This window comes from Atractosteus spatula, chromosome 11 (assembly GCF_055471065.1).
Source record: "Atractosteus spatula isolate fAtrSpa1 chromosome 11, fAtrSpa1.hap1, whole genome shotgun sequence".
NCBI classification, from domain to species: Eukaryota; Metazoa; Chordata; class Actinopteri; order Semionotiformes; family Lepisosteidae; genus Atractosteus; species Atractosteus spatula.
This window is the reverse complement of record NC_142716.1, coordinates 26,226,052-26,250,584: the sequence shown is the minus strand read 5'-3', so window position 1 is coordinate 26,250,584 and position 24,533 is coordinate 26,226,052. Positions and strand designations below refer to the sequence as shown.

Here is a 24,533-nt window from a genome sequence, read left to right as displayed (position 1 = left end):
GATAAAGATCGGACTAATGAATAACGGACTACTGAAAGGAGAAAAGGTTTATGGTTTTTGGATTGCGGATAGTGGATAAGGATACATCGCGGATTGGCTTTATTACGGATTTTAGTAACTCGGATCGGAACAGGATTAAGAGAGCGGATTACGGACTGGATTTGGAAGATAATTGGAGGAAGAAACGCCACGAAACTCAGGAAAGAAAAGTGTGGTGTGAGTACTTCTCTCATTTACATAAACTTTCCCCCGGAGGCACCACAAGGGATATCTGAAGGACTGAAAAGAAGTGCACTGATTGTCACATTATCTAAGGTTGTCTTTTAAAATGTACTTGTATTCCATTAACAGCATCTATTGCATTGCCCGAGAAAATTAGAAATTACTGTATGTAATCTGTTTGAATTGGGTTCCTATGAAAAAGACTTGTGAAGAAACCCAGCTGGGACTCAAAACCCTTGGTATCTTGTCAGAAGAAGAGAATGCAATGTGCCCCAAGCAGTATGATTTTCAAAACCCAGATTTAGTACCAGAAACAAATAATTTGTAGCTATTTTATAAGAACCTTTCATCTCGTGTTTTAATTGTAATACAGTGTAGTAAAATGCACAATGGTTTGGTTTTGGGAGAGAGAAGGAATAGGAGGGAGAGAGGTAAGAAGGGAAAGCAAACGAAAGAAAAGTCCAGAATAGGCTGTAGAAAAAATGAGAATAGAATATGACATATTCCAAGGTGAAGTCAAAACAAAAATAAGACCTTAAAAAGAAATCAACCTATCACTGTTTGCTGGGAGAATGGATGAATCCTGTCTAATGCTCAGCTTACACTCTGTTAATAGCAATAAAAGACAATGTTAGTCCTCCGTGGTTAACCTACATTTATGCTGTTGCTTTAAAACAGATAACAACGGAAGAACTGAATGACATGGCGGAGAATATAGTGGCGTGGGTGGCAGTGTCCATTATCAGAGTGCTGCTCCCAGCCATCTCCCTGTACAATGAAAAGAGGAGCCGGAGAAGAGTCTCTTAATCACCTGCTGCAGATCTAATAACCTTGCCTCTGAATTGTGGATGGTGTTCTTGAATGTGTCAACTCTCCCTTGTCAGCAAATAAGCCAATAAGAAAGAATTCCCACCCCAAAGACTGTGCGTCTTAATCAATCTGCAGACTCAGAGGCTGACAGTGAGATTTTACAGGTTGTCTCTAAAAGCTTGAACCACTTTCACTGTATGTATTGAGTCAGTGTCAGTTTACGGTCTCCATATTAAATGAGATGTAAAGTCTCAAATTGCACTTAATGAGTATGTTTTCTTTAGTGTTTTAATGAAACTTTCTGGTAGCAGAATGTGTGTAGCGTTTTTTGCAATGGAATGCACAGCAGCACTGTTTCAGAAGGATATACAAAAGGTAAAATGTACTGTAATATTGTGGTAAAATAGTTGATAGCTGAATGGATATGATTTAAAATTACAGTGGTTTCCAGTAGTAAAATAATGTTAAAAGGAAAGAATTCTATAAAGGTAATGAAGGTTTTAATCCATCCATTTTCTAACTGCATTATCCACTACAGGGTTGCAGGGGAGCCAGAGGCATGATTTACCCTGAACTGGACACCTGTCCATCACAGCGCACACTCACACCAGGGACAATTTTCACAAAAGCCAATTACCTGAAGACAACCCAAGCAAACACATGTAGAACATACAAACCCCAGGTATGAGGATGAACTCATGGCCCCAGTGCTCTGAGACAGCACCACTGCACCACTTTTTTATGCTACTATATTCCAGTTAAATACCAGTGTTTACTGTTGCTTATTTTAGCCTGGAAGAGATACATTATGATCATTTGATACTGGCAAATATTCTTGTAGCACAAGGAAAGCGGTACAAACACTATATTTCCACTAGGGGGAACAGTAGGTTTTTGGACTAAACTGTCCTGCTTTGGCAACACTGTATATTTATGGTATATAAATTAGTTATTTCTGGATAATCACTTCAGGAACTCACTTTATCCCCTGAACAGTAGTCACTGTAAATATAATTTGTCTTTTATTTCCCAAAACAATTCAATATTTACCACTGTACTGCATACAGTATTTAGCCTCTAGAATTTAATTTGCTCAATGTTAGTCTTGAAGCATGTAGTTAGTACTGTATAGGTACTATCATTTAACAGCATTCATGAGATACATTCAAACAGAATATTAATTCCATATATTCAATTGAATCTTTCAAAGAGAACAACCATTTCCCTGCAAAATTAGGCTTTTCTCTGTCACTTCTCAGGTGGCTCCGACAATCAGCTGCCGTTAAATTGTGGCTGTGGGCATCTGTTTCAGTGGAGTGTCTACTCCCTCTTTAAGTGTGATATTAGAAATACATCTTTTTTTGCTCAAAAACTGCTTTTTACAAATTAAAGATACGGCTATAAACTAATATGACGTTTTGGCTGTGAAGTCTTCTTAAGGTGTGTGGAGACACATCTGAAGAAGGCTTCACAGCCGAAACGTTGTGTTTTCTCTCTTCTCTTTTCAGCATGGAATAAACCCATTGTTCCTTTACAGACTACGCATGCTGACGCAGCTACCCACCTGCACTACTATAAACGAATATAGCATACAATGGCATCTAATTATAACAACTTATACTTGGGATTTTTTAAAGAATCTTTTGTTTTTAATCCACAGCATAATATTACATTATGAAAGACAGTTTTGTGCAGAAAAAAAAGCACCTTTACATTTTACTTTATTTATTTAAAAACTAAGAGCTTCTTTTTAAGTGGTAAGAATGGTAAATTGTGCCATGTGAAGTTCATTTTTCGGTTTCCACTGTCTACATTCCCGGGCACGGCTTATATGTGGGTTAATATTTACCTATCGGATTAAAATAACACAATTGAAACAGGATGAGGAAATGTGCACACACTCCTCTGACATACTCATGAGAGAGAGTCTTTCCCCGCTTGACATGCTTTGAGCTTATAAAAGAGAGATCACCCACTGGAGAAGAACACGACTGTGAGTGACATCACTGTGAGGTCATAGGCATTGAGCAGGTCAGAAAATCAAGACTGCAAGGGGAGACTCAATCCTACCCAACATTAGAGACATGCCTGCTTTTGCAAGTGCTAGCTTGATAATGGTTTAAGTTCCTCAGATATTTTTTAACTTCAGGTAGGTGTATGGCCTTTGACTTAAAAATCAGTAAATCATTAAAGAATGCTGTAAGGTTTAATAGACTTAAGATATTCTTACCAGATTGAAACACCAGCACGGCACTGTAACCTTATTCTTTATAAAAATGTGAACATAAACTCTCTCTTTTAAACTGTACAGGCCTATTACAAAGCCAGTCGAAGTGGACAGCTCCACAGAGTAAACAGTCATATAATCCAATGCTTCAAGTTGATCAATAATGTAGTAACTGTACTGTATATGAAGATGTGGTGATTGTTTTTATTTAACCTTATCCACCTGTTCTGAAAAGCATAGGTTGTCTTGTGTTTTGCAATACGTAGTCTGTGGTGTTATTGATTTAGCTAGTAAAAATATATATATTACTCATCCATTGTGTGGTTTCTGTGTAAAGTGTTGTCAGCATTACACTATTAATGTATTACAATACTGCTGTGAAAACAAACTTATTGATTATGTTTAAAAGACACTGGAGATCACTTGCATTTGCAATATTTTGAGAAAAGTGTAGTGTTGAAAGCTAATACACACGTATATTCCCCCCCGATATATTCAGTACTTCATTCAAAAAATGTTTTTTTAGATGCATGACTTCCTCATGATACATATCCTTTCTAAATACATTTTACTTTTGCTATTAAGGTCAGTACTGAATAGTTTAGGAACATGTAAAGGTTTATTCCATGCTGAAAAGAGAAGAAAAGAAACAATATTTCAGCTGTAGAGTCTTCTTCAGGTGTCAGTTCCCGTTTCTTTTCTTCTCTTTTGCAGCCTACGCGTGTTGACGCACTACCTACTTGAGCTACTGCAGAGTTTTCTTACATATTACTTACCACCATTTGCTTTGACTTGGAAAAACTATGCAGTATCTTTTGAAAAGCAGCCCTTTCTTGTTCGTCTATTTCTGCCAGCCACGTGTTACTGGCAGTCCTCAAATGTGTCAACTACTGTGAGGAAGGCCTTCCACACTCCAGGCCTGCTTGTGCACACAGCCCCGCCTCCTCTTCTCGTTTGACTGATCTCTCGGTTCGTGTCCGCGATGCAGGTCCAGTGCGGACCCCCGCCCTTCGTCACACACCACTTGGAGTGGTCCACCATGATGCCGAAAGGCCTGGCCTCTGGCAGCTGCATCGTCGTCACGTTGTACACCTTGTGCACCACGGAGCAATTCGGCAGCAGAGGCCGATGAAGCTTCCCCCAACTTTTGGCAAAGAAGTCGTCTCCTAAATAGTTAACCAGCAAACCCGAGTAGAGATCTGAAACGGAACAGAGTCACAGGTTCCATGTTAGAATCTGTCCCAGGCACACTTTCTACCCAAGAACAAGTGAATGTGTATTTCTCCCCCCCCTCTCTGAATGCTGTACTGTACTGGCTGCTACCCAGAACGTTCTTTTTTAAATCAACACCACCAATATACAGTAGATCAAGTGTGAAGTGTGACATATTGCTTTTGAAGGGCGGTGTTTAAAACTTACTGGATTGTTCCTTTTCTACATAACATTTTTTTAAATGTATTTAAATAAAATATGACAACCGTTTCCAATAACCTTTAAAGTAACAGCAGAATGAGATCCTTGGATCAATTAATCAATTTCTTTTCAAAACTAGTTGAGATTAATGGAACAAACTGCACATGTTATTTAAGTCCTGGTTCCTTTCAAGAAACAGCAGGATGAGATCCTTGAATCAACTACTAAGAAATTAGCTAAATGGGCCAAATGTAACCTCTCGTGTTCTTAGGTATTAAATGGTATCTAAAGAAGCTACACAAGTTATATTTTTATCCTTTCTTGTGTTTAAATCAACATACCAAGAGAAAAACATTTGTTTTAGATTGTTGTATGAATAAAAGATTGAAATATTCTATTAATCAATTTGCTCAAGAATTGGGCTTTACAGAATGTTAATAAAGCACCTACAAACTACCTCAGACACAAATCCTAAACCTAAATTACTACTGAATATAAATGAATGCTTTACTAACATCCCATAAAATCTCTGTTGAAAGAAAGCGATGCTATGAAACCTTAAATCTAAAGTGTAACCGCAGAACCATGTAGGAAAGTTCAGTTGCCAGGTGGCAGATTGAGAAAGTTTCACCAAAACGAAGTCTGCTTTTTTATATAAATACATCTTCAATTGGGAAAGGCTTTGACTAAAAATAAACTGGATATTGTTCCAACAAAATCTTTGTGAGAAAGTGGGTCTTGCTGGCTAGAAACGGCCAACATACAATAGAGTTAGACTTTGTAAAAATTAAATAAATTCAGATTCTGAGAGGCTCAATAAGTGCTTGTTCAGAGTAAATCAGACACTGTTGACCGAGTTTCAGCAGTGATACATAATTCACTGAATACCAACACCAACACAACAAGATTGGGCACTTTGGGATATCCAAGCGATCTCAAACGCGTCCAATAACTGCAACCTCTATGACCTTGTAGTGTTGTCAGTGAAAGAAACATCATTGGTACAACTTATGCCAACTCCGACACTTAGCATCACTGTGGGGCTGTTATAGCACATATTTTGAAGGAATAAGTACATTTCGTCATCTATTCCAAGCTGGTACTGGTCTGGAACTGTGATAATTCATTTGTGATTTTAAAATGTAGAGGCATGCAAAAAATTAGTTAACCAGCAAACTATTGATTCCAAATATCTAAAATGAGAAAAATAACTGATGTGACATTTTCACTTCTCCAGGAACAAACTGCAATAATGAAGCACAGAGATTGTATATGGATCATGGCAACTGTGTTGTTCACTACTGTTTCTGTATTTTGAATTGGAGAATAGTTTCTAAAGAAGCGATCAGTTGGGAAAAAACCGTGATCCATAGACTTTACTGATTTTTTTGTTTTGCAGACTCTAGCTCTGCCTTGGCTTTCTTTTTCTGAACACTGACAGGTTTTGTGCCTTCGCAATGTTGTTTTCCCCCCATCTCACACATTGTTTGAGCAGCTTTTGAAAAGAAATGCGAATGAAGGGGGATGTCTGAAGTAAGTTGTAGAACAGAAAAATACGTTTTGTTTAATCTTAAAACCAATATCTGGCATTGGTATGGGTGGTAGTGCCATTTGCATAAGGGAAATTTCAGATCGACTTGCATTTATCAGAAACTTCATGAAAAGGAATTGAGATTCGAGAGGGAAGAAGTGGTGCTCACCGTCGTTAAATCTAGAGTATTTTGCAAAGCTGGTGAAAGTTTCCCCTGCTAAAGATGTCAGGGGCAGCTGCTTAAACCAAGGCTCTTTCCTGGGATAGCATGTTCTCTGAGCCACACACTGAAGGTCTCTGTGGAAGGTTTGGGGGATGTGATAGTCAAAAGAGTATACATGGATATACTGGAGTTGCACAGCTGTAGAGACAAGAATGAAAAATAACCAAGAGTAAGTATGGCATTTTCATACATCCAGGTCAAATGCCCCCTTTCTTTTTCCATTAGTTTGGAGAGTTACCTTTATTTATTTTCATTTGTTAAACTATCCTCCAAGTTCTAAAATGTTGACATACATTTTCAGCAGCCACAATACACATCATTTAGATTCAATTAGAAAGTCTAAGGCTATTTCGATATTTATTTTCATCTGTATACACAATGAGGTGTAAGTCTATTAGTGTCCACCTATTCTCAGGGTTATATTAAGCGTTCATATGTAATTGAACCACCAACAGAAAATAACAGAATAGACTGGTTTTTGCCCCACAGGTAAATTTAGAATAGGAAAAGAAAAGGTGCACCAAACCAGAACAAAAACTGCAAATAACCAATACTTGAATCTTAAAATCTGGAAAAATTGTACCAAAGGCTTTCAGAAAGTGATAGACAGCTGCGATGTCAATGCCATGGACATACTAAAGCTCAGCAATCAAAGTTGTTCAAGAAAAGCTTCACACAGCTGTATGTACATGTGAACACCTACCTATGTCCTTGAAGGTGCTGTATGTGTAAGTCCCGCAGAAGAAGGTCTGTGCATTTTCATGCCCACTGGAGGGCCAGAATGATGTAGAATGATTTTTCACATCTGGAAGCTCCGGGGTGCTGTGAACCAGCCACACTCCTGTCTGTCTGTCTAACATCACAATCCCTGAAAAAGGTCACACAAGATACATTCAAATCTCAAAATTTGATCGTTTTTGATCCGTCTGGTTTTTCAGTTTCAATGTTTTTAAAGGACAAGTCTGCTCTTTTTGAACAGAGTCCATTATCAAGCCTGCTCCCAGCTGACGAAGTCAATTAATCAATTCAGATCAAAAGTCAGATTAAGAGAATTGAAAACCATAGTCCAAAATAGGACTATTCTTAATCCTATTAATTATTTTCAGTTCTCTTGAACTGACAATTGGCCATGAAGTATGTAGATTTATTTCTTAATCTCAACAATTTAATTTACTGTATTCATTTAGAAATGGGCTACTGTAAATTCAATTCAATAGAAACCTAGAGCCCAAAACAAGCATCTTTAGTTTTGTTTTACCCAGCAGATGAATCTTTTATTATAAACATCAGTATTATATTGACTTACAGAAGTGTTTTTAAACTCAGTGATTTTCACCAGGAGAAAAAGCTCTGATGGCAACAGATTTGTTCTTAGCTTATGTGATGCCTCAGTCAAAGAAATGTAAATGGGAAAAAAAATAATGAACAAAAACAAGATGGAAATATATACTTTAAAGCTTTATGATTCAAGTTTTAAAACCAGAAAACACAGAAAGCTTGTGTTGGTATTCTTCAGACACAGTATATACTTCGGACGTTCCATCATGTCTTGACCATACACAGTAAATCATCAAATAAATGTTTTCTACTGAATCAATGATTTGGACAAAATCTGCAGAATCACACATGTAAATGTTCTACCCTGAAATAGTGTAAATTTTAAAATATTTTATTTTAGATATATATAAAATGAACAATTCACATCCTGCATATGTAGCAAACATTGCACTTGGCTTTAATCATAGGAATAAGCAAGCAAACCCAGCAAGTATTACAGATACAATTATATTGTTTGTTGTGCTGTCTGTGATGTTTTTTCCCCCCCCCATTTTCTGTGTCCTTCTGTCTTGTACAGATGCAGCCATTCAAAATGGGTGGGGTATTTCACGGCATACCCCGGTGGGCGTGTCGCGGTATCACGCGGTATCACGCGGTTAATCGACGTCATTTGACGTCATGCCGGAAACTATCCAGCATCACCTTGTAAAACCGCCAGGGGGAGCTTAACCTCTCATGTACAGCATTTGAGCTTTTAATTTTGAACTGTGTATTACAGCATGTTAATCATCAGTCATTAAAATGTTGGTATATTTTATGAAAGCAAGATTGCTCAGTTGGACAAAAGTACACAACCTACCTTTATCAGAAATATTTATGCATCAAAGCCTTTACCGAAGATATTACTAATAGTATTAATAATGAATGACTTTGGACAAGCTGTATACTCAAAGTATAATTTCTTTAGCACATTTGTACAAGCGCTTGGAATCTGCCCAAGCCATACTTTGTCAGGCATTTTGTTTTACTTCAACGGGCATAAAAACTCCCTTGCTTTTAACAGGGCGTTTCATAATTTCTAACTACGAAAATGATTTAAAATGCGACACTTATCATTCAACTAGAGCTCAAAATATCACAAGGATCCTCAAGAGCACAGCAAAGACTGTATTAAAAGATACTTGTATGAGATACATGAGAATCCAGGCTTTTTTTATCAATGCTTTCTTTTCCGTATACCAGATTTTATGGAACCACTTCAGAAGGGTGTCAGCCAGTCAGATTCCAGGAATCGGTACTTTAAAGGAAAAATACACACCGGTATTCCATTTCTCCCTAAACATTTCAAGCATCAAAGTATTTAACTAGCATGTGAAATAGCGTGTGAAAAAGTGGTAGTTTTAAGCTTTTCTGCTAATATAATATGGAATCGCGTATCTAAAGAATTTAATAACGATATGATTATATTCGTGTACTGCGACAGGGCTGTGTAGGGCTGTTTCGCCTCTCTCTTCATGTGACTTCCCTTGTAGCCTACTGGTCTACGTGCCCGCTTACCAACTCACGGGTTGTGTGTTCAAATCCAGCTGGTGCTGGACTTTTCTCTTAACAAACATTTCTTCGAAAAAATAGAATAGCGATATTATGGACAATCAATTGACTTTTATATTTCAAAATATCACAACATGATCGATTCTAAGTCATTTTTGATAACAATGAATAGTCACCTTCTTCCCTTCTGACAACGGTCCCTGCTTCTGCTTCCTGCTTCTATTGTGTGTGTGTGTGTGTAATAGAGTAAATTTTTATAGAGAAATGGAGGCTGGACAGTATGCGATACAATATAAACATTTATATTGATTTAAATCGTGTTTTGATTTAAATCGCAAACGCGTGTTTAATTATATGTGTTTTTTTAATCATAATCAGGCTAATGCAACATAAATTGATACAGTATCTCTGTCTTCTAGGTATCTTAATAAACTTTCAGCATAGCTTTCTACCCGTTTAGATTTATATTTCTTGGGATTTTGGGATCAAACGTGGAAGGATTAGATTGTAATCGTTTTTATTTTTCAAATACGTTTTAGAAAAGTGTAATCTATACCTGCCCAGACTGTACGCCTTCCTAAACCCCGCCTTTCACTAGTGTCCTGCTCTTCCCCGCGCACCCCAGCCGGGCGCTCTTCGGCCTGTGACCGGGACGAATGTATATTTTAATATTTACACCCGGCGCGGTACCGAGGGAGCGTCTGCATTTATAACTTACAGATGCAGCCATTCAAAATGAGTGAGGTATTTCGCGGCATACCCCGGTGGGCGTGTCGCAGTATCACGCGGTATGACGCAGTTAACGTGGTGTCACGTGGTTAACTATCCGGCGTCGCCTTGTAAAACCGCCAGGGGGAGCTTAACTCTCATGTACAGCTTTCGAGCCTTTAATTTTGAACTGTGTATTACAGCATGTTAATCATCAGTCATTAAAATGTTGGTATATTTTATGAAAGCAAGATTGCTCAGTTGGACAAAAGTACACAACCTACCTTTATCAGAAATATTTATGCATCAAAGCCTTTACTGAAGATATTACTAATAGTATTAATAATGGATGACTTTGGACAAGCTGTATACTCAAAGTATAATTTCTTTAGCACATTTGTACAAGCGCTTGGAATCTGTCCAAGCCATACTTTGTCAGGCATTTTGTTTTACTTCAACGGGCATAAAAACTTCCTTGCTTTTAACAGGGCGTTTCATAATTTCTAACTACGAAAATGATTTAAAATGCGACACCTATCATTCAACTAGAGCTTAAAATATCACAAGGATCCTCAACAGCACAGCAAAGAGTGTATTAAAAGACACTTGTATTTATCAACGCTTTCTTTTCCGTATACCAGATTTTATGGAACCACTTCAGAGGGGTGTCAGCCAGTCAGATTCCAGGAATCGGCACTTTAAAGGAAAAATACACACCAGTATTCCATTTCTCCCTAACGATTTTAAGCATCGAAGTATTTAACTAGCATGTGAAATAGCGTGTGAAAAAGTGGTAGTTTTAAGCTTTTCTGCTAATATAATATGGAATTGCGTATCTAAAGAATTTAATAACGGTATTCGTGTGCTGCGACAGGGCTGTGTAGGGCTGTTTCGCCTGCCTATTCATGCAAGCTGTCTTGTAGCCGACTGGTCTAGGTGCGTGACTACCAGCTGGCAGGTTGTGTGTTCAAATCCAGCTGGTGCTGGACTTTTCTTTTAACAAACATTTCTTCGAAAAAATAGAATAGCGATATTATGGACAATCAATTGACTTTTATATTTCAATATATCGCAACATGATCGATATTTGCGATATTTTGAACATATCTTCCCTTCTGACAGCGGTTCCTGCTTCTATTGTGTGTGTGTGTGCAACAGAGTAAATTTTTATAGAGAAATGGAGGCTGGACAGTATGCGTTACAATATAAACATTTATATTGATTTAAATCGTGTTCTGATTTAAATCGCAAACGCGTGTTTAATTATATGTGTTTTTTAATCATAATCAGGCTAATGCAACATAAATTGATACAGTATCTTTGTCTTCTAAGTATCTTAATAAACTTTCAGCATAGCTTTCTACCCGTTTAGATTTATATTTCTTGGGATTTTGGGATCAAACGTGGAAGGATTAGATTATAATCGTTTTTATTTGTCAAATACGTGATTGTATTTCTGAATGTTATGTGACACCTACAGTAGTTCACTGCTTTAAATACATCGAATTAAGAAAGTTATGTGTAGCACTTTAGATCTTTTTTCTGAACCAGGGAAAATCTGATCATGTTTCTCTATAACAATAATAAAAAACTTTATTTTACATATCGCCTTTAAAAGTGGCATCTCAAAGCAATACAGTAGATCGAAAAACAGTTAAAAGGGACCAAATTAAATACCAGACAATCGCAAACGCGTTTTCAATAAAATTATTTTATTCATTCAGCAGTTTGTGAGAGGGACATCCAGCAGGGGAGACACACCCACCGGTTTTCATTGACAAAATTGTTTTTTTTCAATTCCTCTTGTCTAACAGGAATGTTTTGTTTGTGGACAGACTGTTAGACAAGAGGAAAAGACCGCCTCCTCCTACGAAGCATTAATCGCGTATCTAAGGAAAATTGCAGTATACCTTTGTTCATGCACATCATTATACAGTACAGTATCTCAATTTGTATTTCGATAAAAAAAATCGTTTGCCCAGCCACTACTGTTGTTATTGTTTTTATCCTGTAAAGCGTTTCCTTTTTCTGCGTTTTCCATTTCTTTTTTCTGATCACTCGCTTTCTGGATACACATCTCACCTGTCCTGTTCTTTGTTTTCCTGGTTTGCTGATTATGCCTGCTGCGGTCCACTCCTACCCTCACACCTAAAGAATACTATTTTAAATTTCTTGGCGCAGTTCATTAACCCTTGTATGTGCTGTCCGCGCCAAAAATGCAATTAAAAAAAAGTCAAAAAACGCGCTCAAAATACAATTTATAGCTTAATAAGATACACTCCACAGGCAAAATTAAAGACAAAATTAAAGACGATTAAAATCTGTAATCTTTCCACTTGTACTGTGAGTCATCGGACAGTTTCTGCTTTGTGTAAGGATGGTGAGAAAGCTGTGCTCAATGTATTTAAGGGACTTAAAAGTTAAAGGAGATGCTTAATATTGCTTGACTAATTTTAAAAACCAAGTTATAAATGCAGACGCTCCCTCGGTGCCGCGCCGGGTGTAAATATCAAAGTATACATTCCCAACAAGAATTGTACCCATCTTTCATGCAAATAAAACACCTTGAATTGAATTGAATTGAGGGAGAGAGGGGGGTAGTGGGACAGAGATACTGTAGACAGACTCAAGGCAAATAAGATACTTATGGGTACGCAGGCATTCACGACAGCAACATACAAAACGTTTGCACGTACTGTATAGTTAAGTTATTACTTGGTTTTCAAAATGCAACGAAATACAATATTGTTGTTGCTGCTGTTCTGGTTGTTTTTATCCCGTAAAGCGTTTTGAGAAGCCACCTTTAAAGGCGATATATACTGTAAAACCGCTGATTCTTATGGAATGTGTTCCGCAGGAGATTCAAATTTTTATTTATTTATTTTTTAATCGCGTATCTTAGGAAATCTCAGTATAACTTTGTTCATGAACAGTGGCATGTTACATTATCATTCGTTTTTTTAACAAGGCTCGCCAGCTAATGTGAATTGAAACCTGTCTTGCTAGTTTTTAAAGTCGTGCATGTGTAAACTGTACTAGAGGGCATGCAAGTTACTCTGCCCCTTTCAGCTGCAGGGAGTCCCTCTGCTGCAACACACAGCAGACAGAACGGGAGACTATTGCCTTTCATATCTGACACCAGTGAAGTAAAAGGGGTGTCTAAAGGGGTGATTTCAGACCACATTTTAGTTACTTTATTTTGTTTACTTTTAACATTTCTGTAATTTACAGTAGATGTCACAATAGAAGCCCGAAGCCTATTATACTCAGTCTAGCCTTGGATCCTCTGAGTCCCATGACTCAGTCTTGTCTGCTTTCCTAGAATAAAACCAGTTAAGTCTTGTGTACTATGCAATTTATATTTTCCGATTCCATGCATTCCCTTAATGTTTAGAGTTTACTATATTCTCCAGACTCAAACACATAAGTACTAATAGCTCTGTCCCTTTAGGAGACTCTTTGCAGTACTGTGTCCCACTACCCCCATGAATTCTTTAGGTTGGGTCTAATATTTTCCAGTAATATACAGAATGGGATACAAAATGCTGTCAGGCAGGTAACAGAAAAGAGAAAAATATAAATATTTCCATTTTACAGACGTTCACACATTTATAACATTTTGGCTCAATAAAAAGCTAACCCAATAATTAAATGTGATAAAGTATAGTTTGGATGTTTATACATTCATGTTAATCGTATTCTTGATTTATTTCATGTTTCATTTGCTAACTTAGAGCATATTGTGCAATGAAGAATAAAATAGCTGCATGACAAGTGACTTCCTTCTCTCAGTGGAAATTAAAAGGTAGCCTGATAAATTATAATAAGACAGTAAGAAAGGTTCCAATCAGGAGGAGACAATTCTTTCCATTTTTTTGTTTGATTGCTGGTAGCAAACTGATCTGAGGATCTACTCCAGCTCTTTCTCTTTTTATCATACAGTAAATCTTATTTTCTTGCTTTCTGAAACACAATATAACAAAAAATAACCTCACAAACTCAAAGAAAAAATCCTTGCTCCCCCCCCTTCCCTTGGCAGTACTTCCTCCCATGCTTTTAACTAAGGGCATCTAAAATACTGTCAAACAGCTACAATGGTATCTCTGTACAAGGCTTTGACTGTGTCAATCACAGCACCTACCATTCCCTTACCAGCAACAACATGGATTCTAACACTCAGACATTAAAAAAAGTCAGGCCAAGAGAGAAAATACCGAGCTTTACAACATGCGGTACCAGTAACATTTTACCCACAGTAGACTCACCAACCAGATGTGTTTCAGTTTCTGTGATAAGCCTAGATTAATCATATCCTCTCCTCTAGTAGGAGCACCAAGTGTAAACATGTAACGCCCCTATTAAAAATAATGGCAAAACAGAAGTTCACTCTTTCTAGAACATACCTTCCTATGGACACTCCTAAAATGTATAAAATAGTGTCCACAGCATCTCATAATAGAGGCAAATGGGGAACTACAAACTCATTTCATACAATGCCATCCATGAGGGGTTAAATACACCCTGAGAGAAATTAATTTCTGGATAATTCAACGGCTGTGATTTCTGGAATATGTATTATCCCAAATATTTTCAAAAGAAATTGAATCATTTCAATGAATCTGTGCCATTCAAGTACCTGCTCCAGACAGTAACCACTGCTAAGGGTTTATATGAAGCTTGCATTAAAAGACTTTAAAAAAATGTCATGTTCCCATAAAAAAGTCATGCCTTGGAGTATAGACCCCCAAAGGAATGCCATAGACTCAAACTGCAAAATAAACACATACAGAAAGAAAGTATTTGTATTGTAATTGCAAATCCTGGTATGAGTGATTGGTATGACTTTCCTCATTACAAATCTCTTATTAGAATTTAAATTTCTCTGTAACTCCAGGTCAGAACAGAGAAAATGTAACTGCCTTAAGGAGTTTACGATTATGAAAAATAGAAGGATAAGCATGATACGTATGTCTTCTGTCATTTTCTAAGTCATGTTACTGAGCACCAAATCTTATTGAGAATATGAATCCATTTAAGGTTTATACCATTAAAGTAAAGGTTTATTCCATGCTGAAAATGTTTGTACCAGACTTTTTTGAGGCCTGTTTAATTGTGTCTGAAGTCTGATGTTGTAAATTTTATTGTTAAAAAGATCCATGAAAATGTCACTACTAAAGTTAGCTGGTACTGTTGGTATTGTAAGTGGCAAGTAGAGCTCATATTTTAGATTTTGTGTAGTTTCTAGCTTTGAACTGTGTGTTGGATGCACATGAATTGAAGGAATGGGCAAACATAGCTGATGTGGATCCACAGAGCCAGCATATTAAGATGTTTATAATTAGAGGCAATTTGTTTAAATAACTAGGTATGGATACTGATGTGCAAGAGAGGTGGAAAGGCTGTTTCCTTAAGCCAGCCCTATAAAATGTTTTATTCTCAGTGAGATGCTGCCATTTCATAGTGGGTTTCTAACACTGTGTATAGTTCCATCCACACAGTGCCTTTACTTCCATCCATTTCTAATCTCTTTATCCAGTACAGAGGATTTGGAGCCTATCCCAGTAAGCGACGGACACAAGGCAGAATACACCCTGGACATAGCGCCAGTCCATCACAGGACAGACAGACACAAACACACACACACCAGGGCCAGTTTAAATCTAACCTCAGAACCTTTCTTTTCAGAAGACTTAGTGTCTGTATCTGCTTCATTTTCTAATTTTGGTAGCACCTCTAACTGCTTGTCTTTCTTATATGCATTTACTTTGTAATCTGTGGTCCTTTTATCTGTTTTTACATCTACTGTATTGCTTTGAGATGCCACCTTTAATGGTGATATATCAAATAAAGTTTTTTATTATTGTTATAGGGAAACATGATCAGATTTAAAAAGATCTAAAGTATACTAGTTTGTCACTCTTCTCATTCCCTTTGCTAAATGACTTTTCATACTAATCTGATCAATCTAACTGCCAGTTTTCTGTGCTTTCTCTATCCTGCTAGATTTCCAATTATTCTGAAAATTTTCATCTTGAAATAACTCATTTCTAAATACCTTTTCACTGTTAACATCTTGCAGCAACTCTGCGACAAAATATACACTCTGACAGTTCATCCTGCTACCAACATTAAATAGAACAAATCTTAAGATTTCTATATTTATGTCTTTATTTAGTGGTTTCATTAGTGACAAAGGCTAAACTTTCTTGGAAAAATGTCTTTTATGTGTTGCGGAAAAAACTGACTCGCTTTAACAAAATATGTTTACAAATCCTTTCACCTGGCATTTTCGTAGTTAGAAATTATGGAACGCTCTGTTAAAAGCAAGGGAGTTTTTATGTCCGTTGCAGTTCTTTTGCAACATGAATATAATTATATCGTTATTAATTTCTTGAGATACGCGATTCCATATTATATTCCCTTTTAATCAAATTCTAAAAGTATGCTTGTTGACTCCGGTATCGCGTTAGTTAAAGACTTCGATGCTTAAAATGTTTAGGGAGAAATGGAATACTGGTGTGTATGTTTTCTTTAAAGTACCGAGACCAGCCATATACTGTATGTTTAAGTTCCAAAATTAATATCGTTTATGGACTTCACACGCGTTGCAGTATGCTCCTATTCTTTTTATGCTCAGGCACTAAGATCTCCCTTCTGCTTTGTGTAAGGATGGTATCAAAAGCAATCTTAAGTGGTGAGAAAGCTGTGCTCAATGTATTTAAGGGACTTAAATGTAAAAGGAGATGCTTCATATTGCTTGACTAATTTTAAAAACTAAGTTATAAATGCAGACGCTCCCTCGGTGCGCTGCTCTGGTGCGCCGGCTCTTACACAGTGCCTGTCTGCCGTAAGCGTTACAATATACATACCCAACACTGCTTGTACCCATCTGTCATGCAAATAAAACACCTTGAATTGAATTGAATTGAGGGGAGAGGGGGGGAATACTAAAGACAATACTGGCTCAATACCAATACGGGCTTTGACGTGCTAATGCGTTGGTTTAACAGTCCGGGTGTGGCAGGCTTCCAATGTCAACTCGACTCGATTGGAAGACAATGAACGTATTTTAGCCCTAAATGAATTAATAGCAAACATGGTTTACATAAAATACATTTTTCCAAGAAAGTTTATAATAATACGATCTATAGTTGAAATCTGAGCCTACTTTAAAAATAAAGGAAAAGCATTTTCAGAGAGCAATCACGCTGTGTTTATGTAGAAAAAGCGATTAGGTTTATGAGCAATCTAATTACCTATTCGCTTAAAACGCTATATAAAATAAAGTTTATTTAGAGATGAATGATCAGTGTCGCAGTTTAAATAATGGGAGTCAGGAAACTAACACACAGCGCCACCGGATTTAATAACGCAATAAAAACGCTATAAAATAATGTGACTAGACACAGAAAAAGTTTACAGCACAGTACAATAATAAATGCTGACCATGACTTTAGAAGCATAAATTACCTTACACTCAATTTAAACACAAGCTGTCTTTCTGTATGAACCTCTAAGCTGGTTCATACAGAAAATGTAGAAATGCATTAGCCTGATTATGATTAAAAAACACACATAATTAAACACGCGTTTGCGATTTAAATCAGAACACTACCCCCCTCTCTCCCTCAATTCAATTCAATTCAAGGTGTTTTATTTGCATGACAGATGGGTACAATTCTTGTTGGGAATGTATACTTTGATATTTACACCCGGCGCGGCACCGAGGGAGCGTCTGCATTTATAACTTGGTTTTTAAAATTAGTCAAGCAATATGAAGCATCTCCTTTAACTTTTAAGTCCCTTAAATACATTGAGCACAGCTTTCTCACCATCCTTACACAAAGCAGAAACTGTCCGATGACTCACAGTACAAGTGGAAAGATTACAGATTTTAATCGTCTTTAATTTTGTCTTTAATTTTGCCTGTGGAGTGTATCTTATTAAGCTATAAATTGTATTTTGAGTGCGTTTTTTGACTTTTTTTTAATTGCATTTTCGGCGCGGACAGCACATACAAGGGTTAATGAACTGCGCCAAGAAATTTAAAATAGTATTCTTTAGGTGTGAGGGTAGGAGTGGACCGCAGCAGGCATAATCAGCAAACCAGGAAAACAAAGAACAGGACAGGTGAGATGTGTATCCAGAAAGCGAGTGATCAGAAAAAGGAAATGGAAAACGCAGAAAAAGGAAACGCTTTACAGGATAAAAACAATAACAACAGTAGTGGCTGGGCAAACGATTTTTTTTATCGAAATACAAATTGAGATACTGTACTGTATAATGATGTGCATGAACAAAGGTATACTGCAAAGTTTCCTTAGATACGCGATTAATGCTTCGTAGGAGGAGGCGGTCTTTTCCTCTTGTCTAACAGTCTGTCCACAAACAAAACATTCCTGTTAGACAAGAGGAATTGAAAAAAAAACAATTTTGTCAATGAAAACTGGTGTGTGTGTCTCTCCCTGCTGGATGTCCCTCTCACAAACTGCTGAATGAATAAAATAATTTTATTGAAAACGCGTTTGCGATTGTCTGGTATTTAATTTGGTCCCTTTTAACTGTTTTTCGATCTACTGTATTGCTTTGAGATGCCACTTTTAAAGGCGATATGTAAAATAAAGTTTTTTATTATTGTTATAGAGAAACATGATCAGATTTTCCCTGGTTCAGAAAAAAGATCTAAAGTGCTACACATAACTTTCTTAATTCGATGTATTTAAAGCAGTGAACTACTGTAGGTGTCACATAACATTCAGAAATACAATCACGTATTTGACAAATAAAAACGATTATAATCTAATCCTTCCACGTTTGATCCCAAAATCCCAAGAAATATAAATCTAAACGGGTAGAAAGCTATGCTGAAAGTTTATTAAGATACTTAGAAGACAAAGATACTGTATCAATTTATGTTGCATTAGCCTGATTATGATTAAAAAACACATATAATTAAACACGCGTTTGCGATTTAAATCAGAACACGATTTAAATCAATATAAATGTTTATATTGTAACGCATACTGTCCAGCCTCCATTTCTCTATAAAAATTTACTCTGTTGCACACACACACACAATAGAAGTAGGAACCGCTGTCAGAAGGGAAGATATGTTCAAAATATCGCAAATATCGATCATGTTGCGATATTTTGAAATATAAAAGTCAATTGATTGTCCATAATATCGCTATTCTATTTTTTTGAAGAAATGTTTGTTAAAAGAAACGTCCAGCACCAGCTGGATTCGAACACACAACCTGCCAGCTGGTAGTCACGCACCTAGACCAGTCGGCTACAAGACAGCTCGCATGAACAGGCAGGCGAAACAGCCCTACACAGCCCTGTCGCAGCACACGAATACCGTTATTAAATTCTTTAGATACGTGATTCCATATTATATTCCCTTTTAAGCAAATTCTAAAAGTATGCTTGTTGACTCCGGTATCACGTTAGTTAAAGACTTCAAAGCTTAAAATGTTTAGGGAGAAATGGAATACTGGTGTGTATTTTTTTCTTTAAAGTACCAAGACCAGCTATATACTGTATGTTTATGTTCCAAAATTAATATCGTTTATGGCCTTCACACGCGTTACAGTATGCTCCTATTCTTTTTATGCTCAGCTACTAAGATTTCCCTTCAGTGGTAAAATTCAATATCTACAACGGGCACAGCAAAGACGTTTACTGTAAGTCTTTCTACAACAGACCAACGGACCACGAGTGCCCCTGTTGGTCAACCAATCACGTACTGCGGTGCCACGCGTCATCTTGCGTCACACTGAGCGACGCCACCTGCGGTACGTGTCTGTAACGCGCACTTTGAATGGCTGCATCTGTAGTTTTTAAAATTAGTCAAGCAATATGAAGCATCTCCTTTTACTTTTAAGTCCCTTAAATACATTGAGCACAGCTTTCTCACCACTTAAGATTACTATCCTTACACAAAGCAGAAACTTTCCGATGACATACGGTACAAGTGGAAAGATTACAGATTTTAATCGTCTTTAATTTTGTTACGTTATACGTTTTAGGAACGTTTCATCTAAACAAACACCACAAAACTATTCTCGATTGTATTTCTGAATGTTATGTTACACCTACAGTAGTTCACTGCTTTAAATACATCGAATTAAGAATGTTAGGTGTAGCACTTTAGATCTTTTTTTCTGAACCAGGGAAAATCTGATCATGTTTCTCTATAACAATAATAAAAAACTTTATTTTACATATCACCTTTAAAAGTGGCATCTCAAAGCAATACAGTAGATCGAAAAACAGTTAAAAGGGACCAAAGTAAATACCAGACAAACGCAAACGCGTTTTTAATAAAATGCTTTTATTCATTCAGCAGAGAGTGAGAGGGACATCCAGCAGAGAGAGACACACACACCGGATTCCATTGACAAAAAGTAATTGTTTTTTTTACATGTTTTGTTTGTGGACAGACTGTCCACAAACGTGAGACTGTCTTTCTCAGACTTACATCCCCGAATGTCCCCCGCCCCGGTCAACAATCCTAGGAAGGCTAGGTGCCTTTTGCCGAAGTCGGGAGACATTGGAGGCTTGCCACACCCGGACTGTTAAACCAACCCATTAGCATGTCAAAGCCCATTGAGGACCCGGGCGCAATAATTGTTTTGTCCCTTGATTTACTGATCTGCATTAATTATGGAAATCGAGTTCCTGCTCTGTGCAGACGACCTGGTCCCGCTGTCGCCCACAGAACAGAGGCTGCGCCAGAACCTGGCACTGCTGTAGCAGCACTGTCAGACCTGGGCGCCGACAGTCAATCTGGACAAGACCAGAGTTATGGTTTTCCAGAAAAAAAGCCAGACCTCAGGGAAACAGGTACAAATTCACACTTAACAACACATTAACACCTAACAACGGGAGCAGGGACGAATTAGGCCAGTACCCACTATTGTTAAACATACAGAAAAGGATATTAAAGTATTGAATATTAGTATTGGCTTTAGTATTAGCCATACAGAACATTAAAGTGCCACTTTTCCATTCAGCGGGCGCCTGAGCCGCTGTGTCCTATCTTCTGACAGTCGCCATTTACTCTATCTCACACACACTCACACACACACACACACACACACACACACACACACACACACACACAATAGAAGCAGGAAGCAGAAGCAGGGACCGTTGTAAGAAGGGAAGAAGGCGACTATTCATTGTTATCAAAAATGACTTAGAATCGATCATGTTGTGATATTTTGAAATATAAAAGTCAATTGATTGTCCATAATATCGCTATTCTATTTTTTCGAAGAAATGTTTGTTAAAAGAAAAATCCAGCACCAGCTGGATTTGAACACACAACCCGTGAGTTGGTAATCAGGCACGTAGACCAGTAGGCTACAAGGGAAGTCGCATGAAGAGAGAGGCGAAACAGCCCTACACAGCCCTGTCGCAGTACACGGATATAATCATATCGTTATTAAATTCTTTAGATACGCGATTCCATATTATATTCCCTTTTAAGCAAATTCTAAAAGTATGCTTGTTGACTCCGGTATCTCTTTAGTTAAGGACTTCGATGCTTAAAATGTTTAGGGAGAAATGGAATACTGGTGTGTATTTTTCTTTAAAGTACCAAGACCAGCCATATACTGTATGTTTATGTTCCAAAATTAATATCGTTTATGGCCTTCACACGCGTTACAGTATGCTCCTATTCTTTTTATGCTCAGCTACTAAGATTTCCCTTCAGTGGTAAAATTCAATATCTACAACGGGCACAGCAAAGACGTTTACTGTAAGTCTTTCTACGACAGACCAACGGACCACGAGGGCCCCTGTCGGTCAGCCAATCACGTACTGCGGTGCCGCGCGTCATCTTGCGTCACAATGCGCGACGCCACCTGCAGTACGTGTCTGTAACGTGCACTTTGAATGGCTGCATCTGTACATTATAAAATGTTACTTACCTTTGCTGTGTCCAAAAGATGAAGGAGCAGGTTTAAATGACTTTGGAGGTTGATCGTTGTATAGAAGATACCCAAAGTCCACAGTCTTTTAGGAAGGAATATAAAAAATATCAATACAAAGTCTGTATTTGTATTGCACAAAAGGCTTTTGAATTATAAGAGAAGCCTGTGAAAATAAACAGATCGAAAAGACAATGTATATCCTGACCTCACTTTCTGGGAGATGACACAGATTATATATAAAGGTTTCTTACCTTTTTATGAATGTAGGACAAAAAAGGCTGCAAAGTCTGCCCCACTGCACTCTTGGAGTCATTTACCAATTTCTTCCCATATACCCAGCCATTGGTATGGTCATCCATGTAGAGGTATCGCAGACCTCTTCCTTCATCGTGGTCTGGCAGCTTATACAGAATAAACCTGTATGATTCCAAAAACACATAAAAGAGTATTACATACTGTATACTGCTCTAGAACTGTGACACTGTACAATGTGTCCTGGGTGTTGGACAGACAGTGTTAACTGTTGTGATCACTAGAAAATAAAAAGGGCACTTAAACAATACTAGTGTCTGTTGCCAGTCTGTGGGTGCACTGGTGCTTCTGGGAGATGAACAGAACCTGTGGCAAGAGAAGATGGGTCAAGCAGCCTTGATCATTTCTAGGTGATGTAGTGGCCTACAAAGCGAAAATAGCTCTTGTTTTTAGGGGTCGCCCATGTTTGACATGAGCATTGTGGCAAGACTAGAATAATCTTATGCGATTAGAGCTCATTTTCTGCATTTTAAACCAGCAGAGCTCTGTAGAATTGAACTGCAGCAGTTGACAAAGAGTCAACAGTTGACTAAAAGAAGCGAGGCAAGGCAAGCATCTCACAAACATTACTCTCCTCAAGAATACATTCTGGTGAATCGTTTCAAAACGAACTATTGAAAGGAAAAAAAAACTTTAAAATCCAATAGTAATTTCTTTATGACAAAAAAAAATCATAGACAATGTACCCTGGATTTACAGATGCAGCCATTCAAAGTGCGCAGCACAGGCACGTACTGGGGATAATTGGCTACGTCATTGCGCATCGTGATGGGAGATGACGCAGAATACCGCGGTACGTGATTGGTTGACCGACAGGGGCACTCGTGGTGCGTTGGTCGGTCGTAGAAAGATTTAAATGTCTTTACTGTGCCCGTTTAAGTATTGAATATTTATATGGAATTTTACCACTGAAGGGAAATCTTAGTAGCTGAGCATAAAAAAGAATAGGAGCATACTGTAACGCGTGTGAAAGCCATAACCGATATTAATTTTGGAACATAAACATACAGTATATGGCTGGTCTCGGTACTTTAAAGAAAAAATACACACCAGTATTCCATTTCTCCCTAAACATTTTAAGCATCGAAGTCTTTAACCAACATGATACCGGAGTCAACAAGCATACTTTTAGAATTTGATTAAAATGGAATATAATATGGAATCGCGTATCTAAAGAAATTAATAACGATATAATTATATTCATGTACCGCAACACAAGAATAGTACATGCTGTACGATGTCTGTTGATAATGTTTCTGTAGGGCTTTTTCAACACTCCTCATGTGACCTTGCCAGTGGCGCTGTGGGTTAGGTTCCCGACTCACACATCACATGTTGGGTGTTTGAATCCAGCCAGAGCCATTACTTTTTTTTTTAACAAACATTTCTTTGAAAAAATAAAATAGGGTTAGTGTTAGGGTTACTGTCAAACTAAATCAACAATTGATTTAAGGACGATCTGTCAAAGTGCAATGAAATACAATATTGTTGTTGTTATTGTTGTTTTTATCCTGTAAAGCGTTTTGAGAAGCCACCTTTAAAGGCGCTATATAAAAGCGCTGATTCTTATGGAATGTGTTTTCTTTCTTCTTTTTTTCAGCATGGAATAAACCTATTACTTGATTCTTATGGATGCCCGGTTCCGCCGGGGATTAAAAAAAAAACCCCATGGAATCGCGTACAGTATCTAAGGAAATAGCAGTATAACCTTATTCATGCACAAATAGTGGCATATTACATTATTAAATTTGGGTGTCTCCTCTTGCCAGAAACCTATAAATTGCATTTTGAGTGCGGTTTTTGACTTTTTTTAAATTTTTTAAATTACAACCCATAAATAAAGCTGATACTGTTTAGACTTTTAATTATTTAAAACTGTATTACAGCAGCACAATGCACAATGCAAAGTAAATCGCTATCTTTGTCTTCTGTGTAATAATGTTCACCTCTCTGTCCAGCAAATTAACAATAGTAATAATAATGAACTTTATTGTATATGGCGCCTTTAAAGGTGGCTCCTCAAAGCGCTTTACAGGATAAAAACAATAACAACAATACTGTTAGGCTGGGCAAACAATTTTTTTAAAAAAAGACATACAAAATGAGATATAAAGATGTGTTCCGGCTTAGACATTAACGAAGAGCATAATGAAGGTCATAAAGGTCATAAACGATATTAATTTTGGAACATCAATATATTATGTAAACTGTATGTTGCTGTTATTGGTATTTTAAAGAAAAAATACTGTAAAATCCTGGGTTCGGTACAATGTTTCAGGCATTCATGTGAAGGACAACAGAGCTTTCACTGGC

General features: G+C 37.3%; 1 protein-coding gene across 1 annotated transcript in view; it reads right to left on the bottom strand.

The window, feature by feature from the left end:
* Positions 1-4,120: 4,120 nt before the first annotated feature.
* Positions 4,121-24,533, bottom strand: part of LOC148823740 (deoxyribonuclease-2-alpha-like) — a 39,158-nt gene continuing 18,745 nt past the window's right edge. Inside the window, exons 5-8 of the mRNA XM_088928106.1 lie at positions 21,906-21,990; positions 7,130-7,294; positions 6,373-6,564; positions 4,121-4,458 (exon numbers count right to left, since the gene is read on the bottom strand). Coding sequence (XP_088784232.1) covers positions 4,121-4,458; positions 6,373-6,564; positions 7,130-7,294; positions 21,906-21,990 — 780 coding nt within the window. The remainder of the gene's footprint in view (positions 4,459-6,372; positions 6,565-7,129; positions 7,295-21,905; positions 21,991-24,533) is intronic.